The sequence below is a fragment of the Quercus lobata genome, chromosome 7, assembly GCF_001633185.2.
Source record: "Quercus lobata isolate SW786 chromosome 7, ValleyOak3.0 Primary Assembly, whole genome shotgun sequence".
NCBI lineage: Eukaryota > Viridiplantae > Streptophyta > Magnoliopsida > Fagales > Fagaceae > Quercus > Quercus lobata.
This window is the reverse complement of record NC_044910.1, coordinates 5,708,985-5,734,846: the sequence shown is the minus strand read 5'-3', so window position 1 is coordinate 5,734,846 and position 25,862 is coordinate 5,708,985. Positions and strand designations below refer to the sequence as shown.

Sequence of the window (25,862 nt, the reverse complement as noted above, 5' to 3'; positions counted from 1 at the left end):
CCTTCTTTAGACACCACATTTCTCCAAAACAACTTATTATTGATATGATATGCCCACTTTTTCCAATTTTATAGGGAACGGAAATTAAATATTTTCAAACTAAAATAAAACCTTGATCATATTTTAAACACCAAATCATATATTTTGCTGTCTCTATATAAATACTAACAATAAAAAAACGATGTCGTCTGTAATTGGCAATTGCCACCATTTTTCATTTCACCGAGTCAGAGCAGAGCTTGTTGAAGTAGAAATGGAGAACATGGCAATTCTGAAGGACTGGATTTGAGTGAGTCTGACTCGGAGAAAACCGGAAACATCACAGCTCCTCATCTCAACGTTCTCTTCTTCTTCTTTCTTTTGTCTCTTGCAATTTCAAGATTCCTCTTCTTTTTTTTCATTTTTTTTTTAATCTTTTGCCCTAAAAACGACGGCATTTGACATCTCCTAACTAATTAAAGTGGGTTTATTCTTCTGAGTTGCATAAGAGAAGTGGAAGTTTGGATACCTGACCCGCTAGCCAGGCATTTGCAAATAGCAAACATTTTTTTTTTTGGGGGTGAATTATGTTTTTAAAACCCACATTTTATATTGTTTTTAAATTACAATCCTCCTATGGATACCAAAACATTTACCAAATATTTCACATTTTACTTACGTAGCATTTGAGATGGTGCTCAATTGAACCACACCACTGTACAAAAACCCAAAATAGGTTGTAAGAAAATCAATGACACTTTTAAAGTTTGACATTAAAAAAAAAAAAACCTTTCTCTAGTTTTACCATCAACTTTGCGCTACGTGATGGTAATGGATAATATTATGTGTACTATCGAAACCTTGATGAAGCTATTATCATGGATATAACACATTTGTAGAAGCGTTACTACTCGAATTGCTCAATTACTGCCAAACATTATATGAAGCAATACAAGAACTCTTACCAGCAAGTCACAACCTGCAGTGGTTTGCTAATTTTTGCTTTCTTCTTTGTTCTTCATAGTTGTACTATTGTTTCATTTCTATTATTGAATTCGGTTGACTTGAGATTACATAGAAAAGATAATCACAATTTCTCATGAGTCCAAATGTTGAACTAGTTTAACTCTTCCACCGACATCTACTTTCATACCCAAAGATAAAAAGTTACCCACTTCAAATTGGATTTGGGCTACCCTAAATGACACAATAAGCTTCTTCTTCTTTCTTTTTTTTTCCTTTTTTTGAGGGAGACTATTATTGGGTTAGAGTTAAATGAAAATTAGAGAGGAAATTATGCTATTTATATTGAAAGAATATAATCGTTGGAAAATACGATTGTGAGAAATATGTGGTTGTTTAAAAAATAAGACCATTGGAAAGAAAAAAAAAAATCAATAAAGACTGAATAATGAAGGCTTAAATATAAAAGAGAGAGAAAGCTTTCTCAACAAATATATATATATATATATATATTTAATAGAGAGAGAATAGAAAATTTGTTGTATTTGAAAAGTAGGTAACTCAAATTGAAAAATATAACACCTTGGATCCTTCGAGCCCTAAAAGACCAACTTCTAGAGCTTGAGTGACAGAAGGTGTTAGAAATAGAATTAGAGGAATGTTCTTCTTGTTGGTAAGACATGTCATAAGCCTTGTGCCGCAGGAGAAACACCTTTGAAAGACACAACGTATTACAAATGGGAAGCCCCTTTTCCCATTAAGCCTAGCCTTTTGGGCTTGAAGAGTTCAATATGTTACAGACCCATTTGATAGGTATGGATACAAGATATAAGTCTTCAATTACAAAAACTTACATTAACATAAAAAGAAGATAGTCCAACCAATGGCCTTATAGTTCAAGACTGCTATTAGTTGGACTTCAGGCCTAACAATTAAAGTTTAGGATTTATTTTATTTATGCGTAATTAGTTAACCCTTATTAGGCTTATTTTCCTTTTCCTTTCTTTAATAAAAACCTTATTGTCTTTTACTACTTGGTTTAGAAATTTAACTCCTTTTCTTTGATTTACAGTTTATTTGACTTTAGGGTCATTCTACGGAAACCTCTAATTTTTTTAGAGGTACGGTACTGACACAAATCCTAACCATAATTTGGTGGAGTTTTAATCCGAACTGTTCATTTTATTTTAATGGGTTACTGATTACTGGTAGAGTAGCTCAGATACATAAACCTAAAATAAAATTTAGATTGTTCATTTCACGCCGTTCTCTCTTGCGTTCTCTGAGTTTTTTGCAGATTGCTTCTTCAGTTCTTCTCAAAGAACCAGATTGCTCCTTCTTGCACTCTTTTGGTCAATCTCCTTTAGCATCTCTTCGACCTACTATCCGGTGAAGGTTTCTTGAGATGATCAAAATCTTTTTGATATTGTTAAAGGTAAGGATCAAACGATGAAACCTAGTTTCATTGCCATTGTTTAGTATCCCCTTTTTCTTTGTTGGTTTTTCAGGGCTACCCATTTGAAAAGGTAAATATATGCAATTATTTCAAAGGATTAATGTCGATTTTTTTGTGGGTATTGGGTATGGGGTGGTGGGGAGGAATCTTGATTTGTTATATGAGTTGATTAATAGTATCAATATTCATTTCTTATGTTTTATTTATTTATTATTATTATTATAAACTTTCGCATATAAGGGTATGTGGGTTTCTAGTGTTTGTGCCTGTTTGTTCTTTTGAAGTAGCATGTGTATGTGGGTTTGTGTTGTTTCATTGCTTTGCCAGATTAGACCACTTGGTGAATATTTAAAGTAAGTCTTTCTTAGTTACACTCACGAGCAAGACAGAGCTTTATGGGTTGGTTCTTATAAATTTGATTGTGTTGGTATTTGAAATGAAATTTGGAGCAGAGGTAGTAATATGGAATGGCGGCATTTACTGTGGTTTAACTTGGCCATTCCCAAACATTCCTTTGTTGGTTGGATGGTTATTCTTAATAAGCTTTCAACCAAAGCTAGAATCTTGCGATGGGTTCTTCCAAGTTCCAGTGGATGGTTTGTGTGTTTTCTGTAGCTCTAGCATTGAGTTCAGGTACCATTTATTTTTCGGTTCTTCTTTTAACAGGAGGGTCTGGGAAATTACAATTAACTTGTTTCTAGTATCTTTTGCTAAGACTGATTGGCAGGATAGTATGAGGTAGGGAGAAATAATCTTAAAGGAAAAGGTCTAAGAACAACCCTTTGCAAAGTAGCTTTGTGGGCTTCTGTTTATCATGTATGGAAGCAAAGAAATTCTATAATGTTTTCTAGGAAGGTATACACTGAAGATCAACTCATTGGCATTATAAAGAAGGATGTTCAAGGGAGACTAGAGAGTAAACCATGCAGTTGTGACTTGATGCTTTATCATATCCTTTGCTATAAATGGGGACTCAAATCTAAAATGCATACTACATTATCAAACTAGTGATTGATCTATCCTATGATGGAGAATTATTGAAAGCTTGGTATTGCTGGATATCTTGTGGTGCTCTATTATTGTCAAAGCTTGGTGGATCTATTGTTTCATTTCTCAATTGTGACATGTTGCTGTTGTGTTAAAAAGTTGTAATACCTTGATGATGTTAATGTATAAATTTTGTTCTAGATTGTGTTTTAGGAGTGGCCAGTTTTAGCTTGATTTGTTGAGATCATGGCACACTATTGAGGGGTGTAAGCTGTCATAGCCTGCTGTTTTGTTGTAGCGGGTCTGTTATAAACTGTTTTTTATAGAGGCCAGTCTTAGTTTTGCTATAGCTTGGTTGTTTTGCCTTGTATTTTGGTTGATTTCGTAGTCAATAAAAACCTCATTGATTCATCAATAAAACTGAAAAAGGAGGTGGTGATGCAAGACAAGGACGAGAAATTGAATGATAAAAAGAAGAAAAATATCACAAAAAGGCCAAGGAATAAGAGGTCATATATACTGGTTATTGTTCTGTTTCCTTTTCTTTTATTTTTATGTAATTATAGTTGTCTTCCATAAAGAACATATCATGCATACTAATGTCCTAGCTTTATGCAATTCCATAGTTCATACCTTACCATGAAAACTTTCTAAGGTTTCCCACCACAACAATCAAACATAAATAAATAAGGCACAAACTATAAAATCAAACAATAAAAGTAAAAATTTCTACCAAAAAACAATAAAAGTAAATAAATATAAGCTTCGGCTACAAAATCATTGTTTATAATATTTGTAACTATGATTAGAACAAATAACCATATACCAAGAGTTATTTCAACATAAGAAATGTTTTATTTATACAATTATATTTACACTTGTGATGAAATTCAATTATCCTAGTAACCACCTCAAAATTAAAAAGTATTCTAAAAAAAATGAATTTTTTAAAGTTTACAGTATCACTTATTATTATTATTGATGGTGATGTAAAAAATTGTCAGTTGGGTCACTCTTCCAATCCAAAACTTTGGACGATCTTGAAGGACCTACAAGAAAAACAGAGTTGATCGAAGAGATTACCGAGTTGTGCTCGATGAGGAAACCTCTGATGCTTAAGTTAGTATCAGCCTATATATTTTGTATATAGATAGTAGTTTTGTAGTACATTTTGACATACCTTCATAAATAAACAAATTGTCCCTTTTATAGGTAGTTTGGGAAGTTGTTGTACTCATAAATGTCTTCATGTACATAATTGCTGGTAATTATTTCTCTGTGCATAATGGTTTCTATCTTAATGGGAGTTCAAGGTTGATGAGTAACGGTTGTCATTACTAAAAACTTTAGCTTGTTATGCTTCTCTGATTGGGTCGAACAATTAAAAACTAAAAAAGACCAATAAATTTTAAGATACACATCATACATCAACAAACTACAATATTGCATAATTCAACAAAGAAACAAATCTCAGAGATCCTAATCGAGAGAAGTTGGATTAGCATGACAAATTGACAATAAAGCATTTTCATATGAATAAACTCATATGATGTTTGCTGGTGCAATTTTAACAACTTTGTCATGATGTTTCTAGGAGAGGAGAAGAAAATAAAAATTAAGCTTTAAACACTCACCATGGAATATCATAGGAGGAGAGGTCACTGAAGCAATTATTAGTTTTTTTAGGAGGGGATACATGTTAAAAGAAATCAATCACTCCTTTATTGCTCTTATTCCTAACGGCAACAATGTAGCTTCAGTAAATCAATTTAGGTCGATTAGCCTCTGTAATATGCTTTATAAAATCATCTCTAAACTCCTTGCAAATAGGCTCAAGTAAGTCCTTAACAAATTGATTTCTTCATGGCAGACAGCCTTCATTCCTGGTCGCAAAATCCAAGAAAACACCTTCTTGGCTCAAGAAATTCTTCATGCAATGAAGAAGAAAAAGGGTAAAACAGGTTGGATGGCTTTAAAAATAGATATGGAAAAGGCATATGACCACCTAGAATGGGGCTTTATTGAGAAAGTCCTCCACTGTTTTGGGTTCCCTGATACTTGGATACAATGGGTTATGCTTGTTTCTACAACATCCTTCTCCATCCTTATAAATGGAAGTTTGTTTGGGTTCATTAGGCCTCAAAGAGGGGTAAGGCAGGGTGATCCTCTTTCTGCCTTCCTTTTTGTATTAGCAAGGGAGGTTTTGGCTCGATTGATTGAGAGGGAAGCCTTGTGTAATGGGATAAAGGGTTTTAAGCTAGCCAGAGATCTAACTCCTATTACTCATCTACAATTTGCAGATGATCTTTTTATTTTTGCTTAAGTTAATGAGGAAAATTTACAAAGGATAAAATATTGCTTGGATGTTTTTTCAAGCTGGTCAGGGTAAATGATAAACTTCTTTAAATCAGTTATAATTTATAGTAGAAATACTCCTCATTATCTGAAATCTTGGCTAGCAAATTCTATTGGAATTAATGCTTTAAATAAAAAGGAGAAATATCTTGGTATTCCAATAGCCTCTAGTAGAGACAAAAAAGCAGCAACTGAAGAGATTATTGAGAAGGTTAAGCAAAGGTTGCAAGGGTGGAAAGTGAAAACAGTCTCTCAAGCTGGTCGAGTGACACTCATCTCATATGTGGCTTCTTCCATTCCATCTACCAAGCTTCATCCCTAATCCTCCCAAATGAAGTTTGTTCAAAACTTGAATCCTTTAACCGAAGATTTTGGTGGGGTACAATGGATGATTGTAAAAAAGGTTGTTGTCTCAAAAGTTGGGATTCAATATACACACCTAAAAATGTCGGAGGTCTTGGCATGAAAAAAACAGCAGACATGAATAAAGCTTTGGTGGCCAAAATGACTTGGAATGTGGTCAATAACAGCGATAAAATGTGGGTGATGGCTTTCAAGAAGAAATATGTTCGGAATAGAAAATTCATGAAAATGTCCATTTTGAAGGGTGTTTCTTGGGCACCTCAAAGTATCTTTGAGTGCAGGAAGGTTATTAGTAAGGGGTTGTGCCATAGAATTGGCAATGGCCTCAACACTTGGATCTTTGAAGACTCGTGGGTCCCTAATGAGCCAAGGTTCATCCCCCAAGCAAGATGCGGTATTTCTATTGATGTTCACCTGGTTGCAGATCTAATTGATCAAGATACCAAGCAATGGGATAAAGGTAAACTTTCAATCTTATTTGAACCTCCCACAGTAATTAAAATCCTAAACATTCATCTATCTCATCAAACCATGAATGACCAAGTATTCTGGTGTCTTACTCCTTCAGGCGAGTTTTCAATGAAATCTGATTATAATGCTATTAAAGGGCTGCATTCTTCAAACCACCCTCACATGCTTAGTAAAGATTGGAAGGATTTATGGAAGCTTAAATTTAATGCCAGACTCAAAAACCTTTTGTGGAAAATGTGTTGCAACATTCAACCAACTTGTTCTGCTCTTAACAATCAATTTCCCATTTCTTCTTTAAATTGCTTTTTGTTTAATAGTGCCCCTGAAACTATTGAGCATTTGTTTTTGCAGTGTGATTGGGTTGTTCAGCTTTGGTTACTAGCCCCATGGCCTTTATATATGAGTAAGTTATCCTCTCTATCTATCTTGGATTGGATTAAGGTTATTTTAAATCCAAAATTCATGATGGGGTTGAATGAAGAATCTGTCAAAGACTTCCAGTTTATGCTACCATTCTTTGTGATCATTTATGGACGGCTAGAAATAACGCTAGAGTGGAGGGTTCCAAAAATAATCCAACTGATCTTTCCAGGAAAATTTTTAGTGTCTTCATGAATCATAAAGAAGCTTTGAAGGAGCAAAACGAGAGGTCATCCAAAGATGTGGTTTGGTCTCCACCTCCAAGGAGCTGGATCAAGCTAAATTTTGATGTTGCAATCTGTGAGGAGAAAACCACAGTTGCAGTTGCAGGAAGAGATATAGTTGGCAACCTTCTATTGGCATGGTTAGAGCAATTTGAGAGTGGAAATTCCCTACTGGGGGAAACGAGAGTAGCTTGGTGTGCCATTAGATGTGCTATGAATGAAGCATTCTAGAATATTATCTTGGAAGGAGATGCCTGGAATGTCATTAAGCCGTTGAAAAAGTCAGATGTAGCCCCGCATTGGAGTATCAAATCTATTTTTGAAGATATTTTGTACTTTGTTAATTGCTTTTCAAATGTTGAATTTTCTTTTGTTCATAGAAAGGGTAAGTTATTTGCCCATTTGTTCGCCCAAAGGGCAACTCTTGTAAACTGGTCTGGGCTGATTTCCATCTCTAATTTGCCTTCACGTGTATCTCAGGCCTTTGTTAGAGATGGGTCCAGGCCCGATCTTATTGTTTCTCACCTGTTTTGGGTTGAGTTTTTTGAGCAATAAAGTATTTATTCAGCAAAAAAAAAAAAAAAAAAAAAAAAAATCCTTAAAAGCCTGAACATGATAATTGATAATTTGATATCCATTCACTTCTTTCAAACTAGACTCTGGCTATTTTAAGATCGGGAACGTGTTTAAAAAAGAAAAGGAAAAGAAATATATTATGATAGAGATCAATTGCATAGTAAACAACAAAAAACAAAAGACCGCCCCTATCAAAGACCATCTCAATCATACTCCTCTCCTTTTCAATTCTCTTGCCTAAACAAGACGAGTCTCTTTTAAAAGTCAAGCAAGTCTACCAATGTATCCAGCATTCATTGTCCAAGGTCCTAAATAAGCTTCGACAATGTGTCCATATTTTTTTTCAATCCATTTTGTTAAAAGTGTCTTTTAATAACAAATTGTATTTGTTTTCTATCATTCTACTTTTTATTCTCCCAACCAAACACACATGGTTGAAAACTAAAATATTTTCTATCATTCCACTCTTTTATGCTTTCACTTCGATCTTCCCCACTAAAAATAACATAAATATTGATTCATGGTTTTTTTTTTCCTTTTAAATTCTATTTTGTTTTTCAAAAAAAAAAAAAAAATTACTGGTTGGAGTTGCTAAGAGAGTTTTTTTTGGTTGGATTTGGTACTATACAATTGCACTTATAGTGTAAGAGAGAAAATTTAAAAGGTTAGACATTGTTCATTTGTTCTAATGCTGAAATTAAAAGTAAACTTTTTAAATTTAAAAAATAATTACAGGATTTTTCTTACTTTACTTTAATAATTAATTTTTTAATAAATATATAAATAAACTCTTAAAAGAAAATTTCACTACTTGGAACTGGTGGTGTTACCTAGAACTAGAGTTTTTCAAACTCGATTACCTTGTTTTTTTTTTTTTTTTTTGCAAAAAAAAAAAAAAATTGCATAGGATTCAAGTTCCAAGTAGGATGATTGTTACTTATTTACATGCTATGTTAGTGACTCCACATCAGTATGCGGTTGCTAGAACTCAGAATTTAGAAAAAACAATACAGCTGGTGAAAAAGCAATATGATAAAAATAAAATAATAAAAACAGAACTTTAGGTGCTCACTGCTACCCACTAGCAACTTTCAACGCTACGTTTGAAAGCGCGGCCAAAATATTAAAAAACAATGAGGAAAAGGAGATCAACTTTCCCCCCTCACGTGGAAGTGGAAGTGCTCAGAAAACATATAATAAAAAAAGGCAGTGGTAGTTTCTTGTAATTTTTCCTAAAAGGAGCGCTGAAATTTCAGTCCTTCTTCATCGCTTCCAAATTTCTAGAGTCCTCTCCAAATTCTCTCTCACTCTTCAACTCCAAATTTCAGATTCGATTTCATCTCATTCCGATTCGACGCACTTTCAAAACTACGCCAAGTCAGGTTAGGGATTCTTTCCTAATTTATTTTCTTTTTAATCTTTCTTCGGTTTTAAATTTCTAATTGATTATTATTATTTTTTTTGGTTTTTTTAAAATTTGCATGCAAATCTATATTTCCAACGGTTTTAGCGGCATGGAAATGGACTCATCATCTTTCCCAAGTTCTTCTTCTTCTTCTTCGTCTACTGGACGATGGAATTATGATGTTTTCCTCAGTTTCAGAGGCGAGGACACTCGCTACAAGTTTATGGGCCATCTATATGAAGCTTTGATACAGAAAGGCATTGTCACCTTTAAGGACGATGAAAAACTTGAGAGAGAAAAACCCATTTCAACAGAGCTGTTGAAAGCGATAAAAGAATCGAGATTTGCTGTAGTCATTCATCAATTGTTCTTCTTGAAAATATGGAAATTAAAGCTATATATCGATGGATGCAATAATGGGATATCTTCATTCATGCCAACAAGTCATGTTCCTGGGGGCCTATTATTATTGCCTTCCTTATAAATGGGTTTAGCCTTGAATGTACGGGTGATAACATACAAGTGCCTTATTGTGGGAGTGATGAAAAGTTTATGGGAATTGCGTTGTGCTTTTTTTTTTTTTACAAAAGAGTTGTGTAATTACTCTAAGCTTACATGTTTGTTTAAAGTCAATGGATTTGCAAGGACATCTACAGTACGCTCTTCTTTTATGACAAAATTTATGGTAAATTTAAATTACCTCACCTTTGGCTGCTCTATGTGTCCTCTATCTATTTTAAGTGGAACGGATTGGGAAATAAACTTAGTCAAATTGATGTGACTGGATCCAGTAAACTTGATATTGAAATAAGTATCAATAACTTGGTGGTGGTGAAAAATGGGATTCATGTGGTATACAAGCAGCATGCCCGGTGAGGATCTGGGTGCAATTGATCATGATATTGATGATACAGCCTCCAAAGGTACCTGAAATAAGTGATTCCATGATGACGATGATGGGTGGGGCCTAGTGATGAAGACTACTCTTATGACGAACCACCTCCAATATGAGAGAAATTTTTGACCTCTTTGCCTGTAAGTCATCATCTTTCTTCTTTCTATTATACAATTTACAAATCTTGATGTTCTCTTTATCTTGATGTTCTCTTTATTTTGCAGGTTGGAATAATTTAATTTTTTCTTGCTGTCTTGTTGGGGCACTTTTATATGGCGGCGGTAAGAGTGATTGTTAGCAGAGCCATGTTGAAGAATTAGACAAGTAGGGTTCCTTCTCTCGCATCCACCTGGGCTCTTTCTAAAGTGGTCAAGCTCAAGGACTCAAAATGGTCAGCTATTTAAATTAACTGTCAAATGGCTCTTATTATTGATTAAATCATGTTTTTATTTTGTCCTGCAAATGTAATTCTCTGTTGAACTTCTATTTCTATGCAAATACTTATTGAAATTTCTCTTGAGGACTGTTGCATTTATATAATTGTTGTTTTGCCTTTTCTCCAACAGTCCCACATATATAATGTATGCTTTTTCTTTTCCCTTGCTGGCATTTGGGTCTATGATTAATTTGCTGGGTTCGGATGTTGATTTTGGACCATGATTTGCACAACTTATATGCAATTGAAGTTAGAAAAAGAAAAGTAATGAAAAAATGTTGAAGTTTGTAAAACTATTTTTTTTTCACTGTTTGGTGATCAAAAAAGAGAAATGAAGAATAAGTGGATAACTATTCAATGTTCCATGACAATGAGTCTTAGTAAAGTTTATAGCAGAATTTACTATTCATATGAGAGTTGAGAATATTACCCAAAAGATTGAATAAATTTTCAATGAATTTGTCTTATAATTTGTACAATATGTTGTTTTATTAGGCATGAACGCTTTTATCCAAAAACAAAACACACTTCACTTCAATTTTCATCTTATTATGGAAAGAAATATAATTAGGTTCTGTTTCTTTTTTATTTCTTATCACTATTCTTCTATTATATATTAAAACATGAAAGTTGATTTTACCACTTCATTTTAATCAGTCTAACACATGTTAAATCAACATAAAAATCCGAGATAATTCATTTTCAGAACTCACCAACGACAGCTAAATTAATTACCCATTTACTACAAATGACTCAATTTAAAAAAGATTACATAGTTACGTCTAGTCTTGAACCTTAGTTTAACCTCTCTCTATATGGACTGCATATGCCCTCCTCAGTTCTCATAATGGTACACAGCAGCACCTAAGGCCAACTTCCATACCACAGCCCTTAAGAGATTTTCCCTCCCACTGATTTTCTCCCCAAACAATGATGTCTTCCCACACATATTAAAGGAAATCAATTAAGCAGCACTCCATTAATTCTTTCCAAATTTCTAGTTAAAAGAACTCAAGAGTACAAGTGTGCATCCCAAGCTTTTCCTGCAGAGTACACATTTTTAGATCACCAGTGTAAACCCAATGTAGCATTCTGTCCTGAGTGCTTAATTTGGCCCTTGTTACTAGCCAATAGAGGAATAAATATCTTGGAATAACTTGAAGAAACACGTGATTTTCCACCATCCAACTGTTAAAAGCTTAACCCTGACCCACTCCCATGTTTCTGCACTTGAATAGGTACCACTCTATCTCTTTCGCCAATGTTTAGTGAACAAAGTTTACTCTGAATGGATACAAGGCCATTTGATCTTACTCACTTCCAAGACCAGTTTTTATCTTTCAAAACACTTGAAAGTTGAAACCCTTGCATTTGATCTGCTAGCAACATCATATATGACTCGAGTACCATACCTCTGAATTAGAACTCCATCTGGATGTCACCAATCATGCCATAGGAATCAGCTACAACCTCAACTTCAGTAATAGCCTGAAAATGCTTCTAAGATTTAGAATTTTCGTCTAGCCCTGAGAGCTATCTTGAGGGATGTTAACAAACCCGAAAGTCCGAAACTCGTGTTACAAAATATTTTAACACAAGCTACCCAAATTGACCCCGCCTTAGCAAACAGATTCCATATATGTCTAATTATGGCTGCTTTGTTCCATTTCTTACACCCCTTTCAAACCTAATCCACCTTCTCTTTAGCATACAACATCCCACGATACCTCCTTCCTCTCCATAGGTAACTACTAAATTTCTGTTCAATAGGCTTGATACTCTTCTTTGGCAATATGAAGATGCTTGACCAGTAAAACCTAAAGGCCATAAAGAATTGATTGGATCAACTGGAGCCATTCTGCAAATGAAAGATTCCTTGCTGCCAGGATTCAATTCTGCCTGTTATCTCAAGAAGGGGCATACATTTTCTTACACAACAACTCCAAGAAATTGGAAGAACCCCGAGGTATATTACCAGCAGTGAGGCTTTTTTAAATTGTAAGAGCTCAAAATTTTGGTTCTTCAGCCCATCTGGGACAGCAGCACAGAAAACCTCTTTCTTTTGAGAGTTACCAGCCAAATCAGACAGATTTGCAAACTCCTCCAATTACTATGAAAAAACTACTGCAAACTAGGTGCTTCTTAATATTTGCTTCTGGATTTCCTGACACAAAATTCAGTAAAGTTAAAAATAAGAACCAAAACAGCACATTGATCTTGACACAAAATTTAGAAGTCATACACACACAAAGGGAAAACTGTCAAAAAGGGAAAAATTATCTGACTCAGCTCAGATAGAGGATATAATAGTGCAAATTATTTGCTTTATTCTTCGTGTGGTCCAACTTCCAAAACAAGGATAATAAATGCTTATACATGATAACAATAAGTAATTTCTTGAAGCAGGAAATCTGCAACATTGAACATGTTAATATATATTACTGATATGATTATGAAGTCTGACACAATGGAACTTGCAGTTGAAATCAAATTTTAATGATAAACATGGATATCTTGTTCAGATCACTTATAAAGCCATGAGAGAAATACCATACACTAACAACTCATGAGAAATTAAAGTAACTGTCAGCAGCACATGTTTTAAAATGTTTCTTTCAGACTGTTATTCAAATCTACACCCCTTTCATTGGAACACAATGTCAGTTCTTCTTCCTTCGTTTCATTTACCATTTTTCTCCCCCACTTCCTGGGGAACACTTAACATGGGACGGTTTCTTTTTTCTCGCTTTTCAGCCCCAGTTTGCCTTAGATATCTTTAGTTAGGTCAGTTGTGCTGGCTGTTGTATTCTACAGGGGAATGCATGATTAAATGTGCCATAAAACCAAATAAGTAATATTTCTTCTAATGAGAAAATTCCCAAAAAAAAAAAATCATGCCAAACGGTCACCTCAACTTTTACCTGTAAGATAATCTTTTTATTGTGCTTGACAAACGAAAGCAGTATCGAATGCTTACTACATGGCTAGTCATAAAAAATGAGTGTACCTTTGAACATACTCAGCTGCCACATGTATATGTATGCATGTATATACAAGAGGCAAATAAGTTGAAGCTGCCTTCCTCTAGCAGCATCATGCTTCCTTAATTGAGCTAACTGGCTTTAAAACAAAAAAGAAACCTATTAAAGAGCTTGCCCTACTGAAGTGCTAAAGGTGTACCCTGCGGGTTGGTTCTTTGGTTTCCTTTAGAATAAAAGTAGCTATTCAGCCCTATAGAGTGTCATAAGATACAACGCACAAAACTGTTTCCCATCTATAAAATCCAAGTTAAACTCAGGATCTCTAAACTAATTTATCAGGAGCCACCCAACATTAAAATTTAATTTCTTAGAAATTCAAAGACAATTGTTTAAATTCACAGGAGCCTTAAGTTTTAAGAATAAAATAATCCTACCAACAGAATAAGATGCATATTTGGAACACCTATATCAAATCAAAAAATCATCAAACATCTATTTGTCACACGCTTAACTCTTAAACTCCTATAACTAACCATCATACGATCTGTCTTAATATTGGCTTCAAAAATCATAAGTAGTACAAGGGAGGGAGCTCTATAATTTCTTGTGGATGCCTTATGTGGTTGTACTCTAAATTGTTGGATTTTCTTTTATTAATAGAAGTTAATTCCGTTTGAAAAGGAATATGAATACCAGTAAATTCCATATTTACTATGACACAGTGCAGCAGCAACAACAGCATGCTCTATGAGGATCTGGGTGTAATCCATCATGATATTGACAATTTAGCTGCAGAAGGTAGCAGAAATAAGCGAAGTCATTATGAGGATGATGGGGCTGGACCTAGTGGAGAAGACTACTTTAATGAGAGACCAGATCCAAAGACTTGGAGTATGTATGGCTGATTCTTTAGGGAGTTAGTTGACTTCTTTGCCTGTAAGTCATCATCTTTCTTCTTCCTATTACAATATAATGACATGAAAGTGTGGGTTTTGATTGTCAGGTTTAAGAAAAAAAAAATTCAAAAGTATTGTGCTAGTTGTGTAGTTGTACCTTAACATTATTACCGTTTGGCACTCACATCCCAATCACCACAAACTCAAAAATTAAAATCATTCCGCATCACTCTATTTTTTACTAGTTTATTGACCAGGTTTAAATTGTTCAAATTTTTCTTGAAGCCTATGGTGGCAGTAAGAGGGATAGTTACCAGAGGTCGTTGAAGAATTAGCCAAGGAGGGTCTCTCCTCTCACACCCACCTGGGCCCTCGTTAAAGTGGTCAAGAAATAGCCTTGGAGGGTTCCTTTTTGCTGTATGTGTGTGGCTTTTTTCAATTGGTTTTATAGAGTTTAAGCACTGGCATCAGTTTATAGAAATTAAAGATTCTCTTGTCCCGTGCTATTTTGTAATCTCCTATTTTCTTAGTGAAATTTTCTGTTAGACATTGTCCGTGGATGTAGGCCCAAGGCAGAAGTGTTTCATGTGTGATGTCTTTTTCTATTTCTCCTATTTCTATTTTGCATAACCTACTATTATTTTGTTACACAGAATATAAGCATTTCAAGCTTCCACCAACTCAACAGTTTGTGATTAGAGCAATGTCTGATAGAGTTGGACACTTGCACTGTTGTAATATTTGAGTGCCTTGTCGGGCTTGTTTAGTGTAGTTGCAAATGTAGCTATTTGTACTTTGGTGGCAGACAGGGTTGTTTTAAGTATTGTTACTGGGCTGTTGGTTGTGTGTCATGCTTTGTTTAAAGTTTTATCTTCTAGTGTTTTGATCAATAAAAATTAATTATTCATTAAAAAATTTCTCTTGAGGTTTGTTGGTTAATATAATTTTGTTGGGCTGTTGGTCAATTTATGCTTCTCTGCTAGTGACAAAATGCAATAGAACCTTTAGTGATAAGTTACTTCTTTTTTTATCATCTTGAAGTTGTGATAGCAGCAGAAGAAATCAAGCCGCTTGATAGTATCAGTATCTCCAAGAGCAATGAGTAACTTGATCAGCCTAGGGCAACCCATGATTTTTGTAAAAGCAGCCATCTAAACCACCTTCCTAACAGGTTATGTTGGTGCATTTTACACTGACTCATCAATTCCTCCATTCTGCTCTTAGCATATTTCTGTTCCTCTTCCTCCTCTAGTCTCCTTTCTTCTTTCTCTAATGCCGTTCTAGCTAGAAACAGACTCAAATTTTGTCATCATTTGCTTGGAACTTATTATAGGCATCAACTAGACCTTGGGGTAAATGATCTCTAATGCACCTTAAAGAGAGAGAATTGCCTGCTGTAAGCTTCCAGTGCCATTCCCAATAATTCATTTAAAAATATTTAAAGACTTATTAGTTTTGAATTAGTTGGATTAGTCAAACTTGGTTGTATTTGTGATACTCCACTATTTTCCTTCTTTCTGTGTTTGAATAGAGTTAGAGACCCACCAAAAAGTCCATGCAAAAGAAAAATTATCAATTCCATTTTGTTCAAGTTATTTATCGGGATGAATCATCCCCCACCTCGACCTAAATTTCAATCTGTTTCACTAACTTTTGGCTGATATGGTATTTTCTGCTGATACGTGAACAAAACATGAACTTTTTTCTTTGTCTTTTTTTATTTAAAACTTTTTGTTGTTAAAATATGAAATTCGAATTTGATTGTTTGATTTGATGTCATTACTATGAGAAATTTGAACCCAATGATCAGGAAGTTGTCAAAGTCAGGTTAATTAAACTAAGCTGGTTGAACAATTTAAGTTATTGACTTGATTCATCATAATTATTTTTTCTTGATTTGATAATTAAAATTTGGTCCTTTAAGGCTAAACTCTCATTCATCCTAAATTAATTGGGTTTTTCTTATGTAATGAGACATTATAAACCTCTTTATTGTGTAATAATGATGTTAAGAATGTGTATTATTTGATTATAAAAAACACTTGAATCTTTGAATGAGCATTATTTTGGACCTTATTTAATGTAAGTTACGGAAGTTTCCACAAAATGACATGTTTTCTTTCAATTAACCCATTTTGTTAGGGTGTGTGTGGAAAGGAACGGAATTTTTTTGGCATTTGGCATATTTTTGCTAACATTTTTGGTATGTAGCTCAAAAGGCAAATATATTAGTTAAGTAGCATCTTAAGTCTTAGAGACTCAAGTTCAGTGAAGGAACTCAAGTCTCTAAAAGTCGAGTTCCAAGTGGTGGCAAAGCTAATGTGGAAAAATTCCATGTGGAATTTGAGTCTTTCCTCAAAAGAAAACCAAGAAAAAAAATCAAGAAATTGACATGACAATTTCTTCTTGTTCTTCTCTCTCTGAACCTCTCTAGTTATATCTATAGATCAAGCCCAAACTAGGCGTCCAAGGTTGTAGCTCACCATCGAGGTGGTTCTTTCTCACTTTGTCCCCCATTCCCTATCTCTTTTGGTCAAAATGCTAGATCAAAACCCATGAACTTTCCCCCTCTCTTAGCAAGTTCTGATCAGGATGAGGTGGTGGTGTGTTTGTTAGGTTCGGATTTGCAGGTTCCAATCGGGATGAGGTGGCGGCGTGTTTGTTGGGTTTGGGTTTGCAAGTGAGACATTCACAGATTTGTTTTTTGTTGGGTTTGGTTTTGCTGGTGAGGAATTGAAATTTGGTCTTTAAGGAACTCTAGTTTTTAAGACTCAAGTTACACGTGGATATTTTAATCCACATCAAATTGCCACAACTTAGGACTCGAGTCTTGAATTCGAGTTTCTTCATTGAACTTTAGTCTCTAAGACACAAGATGCTACTTAACTAATATGTTTGCCTTTTAAGCTACATAACAAAAATGTTAGCAAAAATGTGCCAAATGCCAAAAAAATCGAGAAAATAACACTGATGGATTATACCCTGTGAAGTACAAAATTTATCAAATTTAGTTTTAGTACATTCACCTAGATGCCAGGCCTTGGTGCAATTGCAAATGCCTTCCACCAAAAGTGATAGGTCGCAAGTTCAAGCTAGGAATCAACCCCTCCAAAAAAGAAAATTAGGAGTAAGATTACTTACCATAACCTCTTCCAAACCCACCAAAAGTGGGAGTTTTATGTACTAGGTACAACCTTTTTAGTTGAAGTATATTCATCTCCACTTTCACTTAGGATTTTAAGTTAAAATGAAAATTATGTTTCCATCATGGCTTTAAAATGCTAAGATATAGCAAATACTTTTGATTTATTTTGTAACAGATACAACCATGTAATCTGGTGAAATGATCAACAAAGTTCAATGGAAAAGAAAAGTATTTATTAATGTGAGAGGTGGTAGCCCCTAGACGTCGGTATGGACGAGTTTGGAATTTTTTCATTTTTCCACCAAGGCAATTTTACAAAGATGTTGGATATTTTGAGAGTTGGTAAAATAGAAATTTGGACAACTTTGGTAATGCAGATTATAACACATTTCGTGGATGACCGTCATTTCTTCCACAAATCCCACTAGTAAGTGGGGAAGAATTAGCTTTGAGTAATTTGCAATTCAAACGAGGACAGTTCCAATTTGGCATTCTATGGCACTTATAACAGCATCTGTCAATGGTGACAACCATCCAAGCAACTTTAGTAATACTACTTTGCCATTGTTAATCCTTCCAAATTTGTAAAAATAACTCGAATGGACTACATCTGAATCTACCTTCCATTTCTTACACAATATCTCATTACTGATGAAAACGGATAGATTATTAGTCCACAATAAGCTACCATAGTAAAATGCCCTATGTTACTTGGTGTCAATAACTTCTAGTAGAATTTCAAGTGCCAACGCTCCTCTTGATTGATATTATTTGCCTCCTCTCTATTAGATTTAGTTGGACTAAAAAAAGCAAAAGAAAATTCATATCTGAAGCAAACTGAGAATTTTCTTCTGCTTCTAAAGTGCCAATAATTCACTCTCAATTGTTTGATTACTTGATAATCTAATTCACATCATCATAAAAAACATTCTTTTTTCTGTTCAGACTAGTTGCCCACCTTGATAGTGTTTTGAACTCGTTGAGTGTGACATCCGAAGGTCCAAGATTTAATTCACCACACTATCAATCTATCGAACACCTTGATAGTGTTTTGAACTTGTTGAGCTAGGTTTTGGGATATGACATCTGAAGGTCTAAGGTTCAATTCACCACATTATCAATCTATGGGGTTTTGGGGTGTCTCATGGATAGGAAGTAGAATAGTTTGGTCAAACGCAAAAACACCACTTCTTGAGAGAGAGAGAGAGAGATTATGTGTCTCAAAGTAAAACCAGCAAAATATATAATGAAAAATCTAATCTAATTATCCATATTATTTCTCACTACCATTTTCTATCCACAGTATAGTATATCATGTATATCTTCTAGAAACTACCCTCCATCTTCATTTTCTGTACACAGTACAATATATCATCTTTGTCTTCTAGAAACTACCTTCCATCTTCAAAAACCACATTTCTCCTCACTCACCCATTAAACTTGATATTGCAAAAGCCAAACAATGAAACAATGTCATTCTTTCTTGCTCACTAAAAACCTCAAAACCCCACAAAACATTACACTTATTAGTAATAAAATCTTCTTCAACCTGTTTATGGTCAGTCTGCCAAAAGCTCAGCCTGCTTCGTCACAAAAATGATCAACACTTTCCCTTCTGAAATATTGTTTTTTACTCAAAGCCTGGAAATCCAGTTCCTCTGATTTAAAGCTGACTCACAGAACCCCACAGCAGCCATTCCTATAATGAACAACCACAAAGACCAATTAAAAGGAAACAAGTGTTCAATACTGACCATGAAAATTTTAATAAACGATGGGAAAAAAAGTATATTGCATTTTTCAAAGTGCCATACGTAGACTAAACTCTAAAAGCAAAAGAGGTAAATACAAAACAAGTCAATCATCAAAGAAAAATGAAGATTTATTGTCAAGTCAATTCAAGTATATACACATACATCACCCATCATAATTTTTTTTTTTTGTACAAAATGGCAGTACTTAAGATATGAACTCGCAAACCTTTCGTAGCCAATCATACAATGGGAACTGTAAACAAACCGAGCTAAGCCCAACTTCCAACTACTCATACTCGGCTCTTGCAAAATATTTCTAGAATTCAAGATAGGCTTGAGCTTGATTCCAGTCTCAACAATCTGGTTGGAGCTCAGCTCATGCAATAGTTGAATGTCTTCCAAGCTGATTGCTAGCTCCAAAAAACTTCTAAATGCTAGCTGTTTTGAGCATTTAAACTTCAAAAGCTGATGGGCTCTACAACAAGGGTAAGGTTATTGTACAGCTTAGGAAGCAACACCTGCAATGGCCTTTTTTTCTCTCACGTGTCCATGGGAGCATGGTTGTTTATGTATATTCCCAAAAAAGGCACCTCAGTGTGTCCTCTTCTCCTATGTGTGACCTGCAGCTGCTAATAGGGAAGCAGGACTTGTTATGACAGGAATGGCTACTCTTTTCATCTCTTGTTTGCAATTTGAGAACCAAAGAGAGCAAAATTCGTCTTATACATGAAAAGCCCATAACATTTTTATGTGGTGGTTCAATCCCACAGATTAAAAAACAGATAAATTAAGAAGAATGTGCTGTCTGTGCTTAATTCCCAAAATGAAATACTCAGATCAGTTTGAGAAGAATATTCCCTCAGATCAGATCTATGATGGAGACCCTCTATCAAGCCAGATCATGGGCTGACAAGCTGAGCATAATGATGCTTAAGCTCAGAACATAGTTCAAGCTCAGATCATCTTGCTTAACAAACAGGCCAAGCAAACTTTGATCGAGCTGCTTGCAAGCAGCTTGGCTCATTTTTCAGCCCTACAGTACTTGAGAACAGCTCTCAACATGTAACTACAACAAGCATGAGAAGAGTTGGGAGAATTTTAGTATTAGTTAAAATAAAAGCCAGAAAGATCACAAGAGACACTATACAACAAACAAACAAACATCAAACAAAAGAAGACAGATTCTGGAGAAATACTTTTCTTATGGGTCAACCAAAAATGGGCAACTCATGGGAAAGAAGCTTCAATGAGACAAAGGTTTACCAGTCCTATTTCCTATTAAAACAAAAGAAGCTTAGGGAAACAAACAAATGGTCCCCTTAGTTGCCAGAGTAACTAATTTTTTCGATAGACAAGCCAGAGGAAATCTTTTAGTTTGTGTAACTTACAAATAAAAAATAATAAGAGTAAAAAGATTAATTAATGTCTTGTATCCATTGTGAAGAACTAAGTGTTTTTGTATAAATCAAACAAATTAAGGATCAAACTGCTGGTGTGGAGAGTATGAGGGTCACAATGTTGTAGAATATTTTGGGCATGTCAACATGAGATACTTACATAGAAGAAGGTAAGAAGGCACCAAGAAAACAGTTTTAAGGAAAGACAAGATTATCATATCGAAAGGATACATAAGCAACGCAAGAGGACAGAATTGTCATGGACAAAATGGTTTTGTAATCCTATCCAATGTATCCATCACAATATACTGAGCTAGGAGATAAATCAAATGCTTGTGTTGGTTAAACAAAAGACACCTTTCACAAAAACTTGGAGAAGGTACAAAATAACCCTCCAAAATCATGGAAAAGTTTTGGATAATGACTACTTGAATAAGCTCCTCTATTATGTTCTTAAGATAAAATTCACACAAAGATTCATCACCACAAATGAACAATGACATTAGTAGCAAAGATATGAATAAAAACGCAATCAATTTACACATCACCTACCTGGTTTCATTTCAGAAATGAAATACACAAGAATTTCTTGAATAAGGTTTCAGAACATCAGCAGCCTCTAGAACCAAAGCCAATTACATAGGAAACTGCAGCAGAACAAGCAACATTCAGTCCACATCTGCAAACAAAGTGTAGTCAATGTCTTCATTCTATCCACCTTCAACTCCAACCCCCCTTCTAAATATTTTAAAACCCAATGCTTCAAATCCATGGTCAACATCTTTGAACAAACATCTTTGAACCTGAAGTGATCACAAATATTTCATCCAAATACCTGACCACATACATCTTCACTGGCTGGCTTGTAAAACATGCCAGACACCGAAATAAGCTCCTCTGATTCAAACTTTGTATTCTCCTGATTTTTCTGAAGACGCGTATCTTAAATTTATTTATCAAACCCATTAAAGTAAATATTAATCAAAATCGAAAACAACCCGCTTTCATGAGGAAACCCCCTTCCTAAGTAACAACCACCCAATTCAATTCCCACCACCTCACACTCAAGCCAACCTCTTTCTAATACCCGACAAAGAAACCATCCTTTATTTTCTCTTCAATAAACAAACACAGCTTATTTACATGCCTATTATCAAAAAAATTTCAATCAAATGTGACGCTAAACCACCAACTAGGATTCTCTACTGAGTTCTTAAGGTACCTAATGGCAGTGTTGTGTCCCATACCGACATGCTCACCATAATAAAAATTAACAAACCGTTCATCATACACAATTTCCAACACCATCCTAATAGCTTCAATCAAAACCTTTAATTTCAAGTTGGGCGAGACCAAGGACTCAACTTTCATTCTTGAGGGCATCATTGTGAAAAAACAAGCTTCAATATCGAACCGATTCTCGCAGAGCTGGCGGCCCATTTCTTCAATATCAAACCCCCTCGAGACCAAGTGTAGAAGGGACTGTGAGTCAAGGGAGCTGAGGCCATTGTTGGGTTGTGGAGTTGTGATGTTTTGGCAGGCAGTGAGGAGCACGTTGGGCAAAGCAAGGACATTTGAGACAAGATTGGAGAATGTGACATGTGAGTATTGAGTAAGAACTAAGGCTTTGAGTTGGGGTTTTGTGAGGGTTTCTGTGGGGTTTGTATGAATCAAACTACAAATTAAGAATCAAACTACAAATTAAGGATCAAACAGCTGGTGTGGTGAGCATGAAAGTCACAATGCTGTAGAATAAATTGAGCATGTCAACATGAGATACTTACATTTACATAGAAGAAGGTAAGAAGGCACCAAAAAACAGTTTAAGGAAAGACATGATTATCATATTGAAAGGATATGTAAGGCACAAGAACAGAGTTTATCAAAAAAAAAAAAAAAAGGCACAAGAACAGAATTTTCAGGGACAAAATGGTTTTGTAATCCTGTTCCATCATAATAGACTGAGCAATGAGATAAATCAAGTGCTCAGGGTTGGGAAAATAAAGGATGCCTTTCACAGAAACCTAGAGAAGTTACAAACTAACCATCCAAAATCCTGGAGAAGTATTGGATAATGACTACTTGAATATGTTTCTCTATAATGGTTTATAGTAAACTTCATACGATGATTCATCACCACAAATGACAATGAGATTAGTAGCTAAAAAGAAAATCAATAAAAACGCAAAAAATTTACACATCACCTGCCTGGCCTCATTTCAGAAAAGAAATACATAAGAATTTCTAGAACAAGGTTCACATCAATAGCAGCCACCAGAACCAATGCCAATTATGTAGAAAACTGCAGCAGAACAATCAACATTCAGTCCACATCCACAAATGCAGTGCAGTCAATGTCTTGCAGGGTGATACTCCCCATATATAAATCATTTATGTGATGAGAACAGAGAGGGAGGCATTTCCGATTGAGACTTTCATGAATTGCACCCATCCCTGGGACCCACTTGGCCTCAACAGATGGATTCACATTCAAACGGTTCTGCAGTAACCATACCCGATAATAAATAGTATCCATTCTGTCACAGAAATGACCGATACAGGAACATGAAGGCTCATCAGAAGCCAACCTGATCAAAGCCAAAGATAAAGCCCCATCAACAGGCCTTGGATCCAAAAGATTTTGATCTCCCATCATTTTAACCTCTCTTTCTGTGGGGAAGTACACTTCTTCATTTCCATTAAAATCAGAGATCTTCAAATCTTTAGTGTAATGCTTAATGGCTTCACGTTTGGTTGACTCATGCTTCTCTGCTAGTGTCAAAATGCAAGAGAACCTCAAGTGATAAGTTACTACAGTTTTAACCATCTTGAAGTTGTGACAGCAACAGAAGAAATCAAGCCACCTTCTCCCTACTCCTGCATACCACTTGATAATATCAATATCTTCAAGAGCAATGAGTAACTTGATCGGCCTAGGGCGACCCATGTTATTTGTAAAACCAGCCATCTTAACTGCCTTCCTAACAAGTTCTACTGGTGCATCAACTTTCATACACAGCCTTGTCAAATCCTCAACCGTGCTCTTAGCGTATTTCTGTTCCTCTTCCTCCTCCACTCTCTTTTCTTCTTTCTCTAATGCCTTTCTAGCTTGGACCGGACTCAAATACTTGTCAACTTGCTCTTGGAACTTATCATACGCATCAACCAGCTCTTGGGGCAATTGACCTCTAATGTGCCTTAAAGAGAGAAAATCGCCTGCTGTAAGCATCCGATGCCATTCCCAACGCTCTTCCAAGGAACCCAAGAAATCATGGACCACTTCATCAGTCCAAGTTCTGAAGATTTCTCGAACCTCATTTTCAATTTGAAAGTCAAATTTAAACCCATCACTTTGCTTCAACTTCTTAAAAACATGCTGCAAAATCTTCATCCCCAGTATCTTTCTTTTCCTCTCTCTGGCATTTTTAAATTCTAAAGCCCTAACTTCCTTCTGCCTAAGGTACTTCTTCCGTGCCCTAATTGCTTTCTCCGTCATGGGAGGATGCAAAACTGAAGGTGGAACTGCCTGTAGTTCCATACCTAGAAAACTAATATTCTCAGATACTGCACTATGAATTGCCGTCTTCATTTTATCCACCCTCAAATCCAACCTACCTTCTAAATATTTCAAAACCCAATTCTTAAAGTCCATGGTCAACATCTTTGACCCCGACGTTATCACTAATATTTCATCCAAATACCTGACCACGTACATCTTCACTGGCTTATAAAATAGGCCAGACATCCAAACAAGCTGCTCTGATTTAAACTTTGGATTCTCCTGATTTTTCTGAAGACGCATATCTTGAATTTCTTTATCAAATCCATTAAAGTAAATATTAATCAAGATCGAACACAACCCGCTTTCTTGAGGAAACCCCCTTCCTAAGTAACAACCACCCAATTCAATTCCCACCACCTCACACTCAAACAACCTCTTTATTAAACCAATCAAAAAATCATCTTTTATTTTCTCTTCAATAAACAAACACAACTTATTTACATGCCTATCATCAAACCTTTCTCTATCAAATGTGACACTAAACCACCAACTAGGATTCTCTACCGAGTTCTTAAGGTACCTAATGGCTGTGTGGCGTCCCATACCGACACGCCCACCATAAGAAAAAGTTACAAACCGTTCATCATACACAATTTCCAATACCATCCTAATAGCTTCAATCAAAACCTTTAATTTCAAGTTGGGCAAGACCAAGGACTCACCTTTCATTCTTGAGGGCATCATTGTGACACAACAAGCTTCAATATCAAACCGATTCTCACATAGCTGGCGGCCCATTTCTTCGATATCAAACCGCCTCGAGACCGAGTTGAGAAGAGACTGCGAGTCAAGGGAGTTGAGGGCATTGTTGGATTGTGAGGTGGTGAGGTTTTGGCAGGCAGTGAGGAGGACATTGGGCAAAGCAAGGACATTTGAGACAAGATTGGAGAATTTGCCATGTGAGTATTGAGTGAGAACTAAGGCTTTGAGTTGGGGTTTTGTGAGCGTTTCTGTGGGGTTTTGGGTTTGGGTTTTAGGGGGTGGAGATGGGTTTTGTAAGAGAGTTGAGAATAGTCTGAGAGGGGAGCGATTTGGAGACCTGAATTCAAGTGGGTTTATTCTTCTGAGGTGTATAATCATTGAGACAACGAGAAGAAAAGTGGAAGTTTGGACTTTGGAACCTCCACTTTGGACTTTGGAACCTCCACTTTTGTTTTGGGGGTTAAAGGTTTTTCTGCCTGAGTTCAAACTTGAGAGAGTAGTTCTAGTTGCAATTGCAAACAGTAAACTTTTTCTTTTTTCACTTTTTTTTGTGTGTGGTGAATTTCGTTTTGTGAACCTGGACTTTAGTTTGGGTTTAATTAAATGAATTTAAAATTTAAAATTATTTTTTTTAGTTGAAAATAGGTTATTTGTATTTTAATTAGGGGATCCTTCTAATATCTATCTTTTTTTTTTTTTTTTGGGTTTATAAATCATATTTTTATGAAAGCTAGTGTTTTTGCCCATAAAATGGAGCCAAATGAGAGATTTAACACTATCTCTTCCTCACTAAATTTTCGTTTTAAATCACAAGATAGAGAAGGCATTAATTCCCTCCCCCTGTGATTTGTTTCTAAGTCTTTTCTTTCTATGAATATTACATGTTTATTTAGAA

General features: G+C 35.3%; 1 protein-coding gene, 1 long non-coding RNA gene and 1 pseudogene across 3 annotated transcripts; 1 reads left to right on the top strand and 2 right to left on the bottom strand.

The window, feature by feature from the left end:
* The first annotated feature begins 8,952 nt into the window (after positions 1 to 8,952).
* LOC115952258 lies at positions 8,953 to 15,087 on the top strand. Its single transcript, XR_004083304.1, has 5 exons — positions 8,953 to 9,176; positions 9,305 to 10,234; positions 10,319 to 10,485; positions 14,234 to 14,447; positions 14,693 to 15,087. It is a non-coding gene; the product is annotated as an uncharacterized LOC115952258 (long non-coding RNA).
* A 3,713-nt stretch (positions 15,088 to 18,800) lies between these two features.
* Positions 18,801 to 25,412, bottom strand: LOC115952901 (nuclear intron maturase 3, mitochondrial-like). 2 transcript variants are annotated; one of them, XR_004083588.1, is made up of 3 exons: positions 23,292 to 25,412; positions 22,908 to 23,005; positions 18,801 to 19,251 (listed from the first exon to the last, which is right to left on the bottom strand). XR_004083588.1 is itself a non-coding variant. In XM_031070244.1 (2 exons), the coding sequence occupies exons 1-2, from the start codon at positions 25,343 to 25,345 to the stop codon at positions 22,960 to 22,962; spliced, it is 2,100 nt and encodes a 699-aa protein (XP_030926104.1). In that variant the 5' UTR covers positions 25,346 to 25,412; the 3' UTR covers positions 19,851 to 22,959. The 2 variants fall into 2 exon arrangements, 1 of the variants encoding a protein (XP_030926104.1); XM_031070244.1 differs by lacking the exon at positions 18,801 to 19,251 and having other exon boundaries at positions 19,851 to 23,005.
* LOC115952902 lies at positions 19,851 to 22,392 on the bottom strand (annotated as a pseudogene).
* Positions 25,413 to 25,862: the final 450 nt, after the last annotated feature.

Excerpts from the sequence above, each read along its gene's own strand:
- LOC115952901 (XM_031070244.1), bottom strand. The coding sequence starts at position 25,345 with ATGATTATACACCTCAGAAGAATAAACCCACTTGAATTCAGGTCTCCA. Across the intron at positions 23,006-23,291 it reads TTATCTTTGGCTTTGATCAG|TTTTCTACATAATTGGCATT; the intron begins GTTGGCTTCTGA and ends GTTCTGCTGCAG.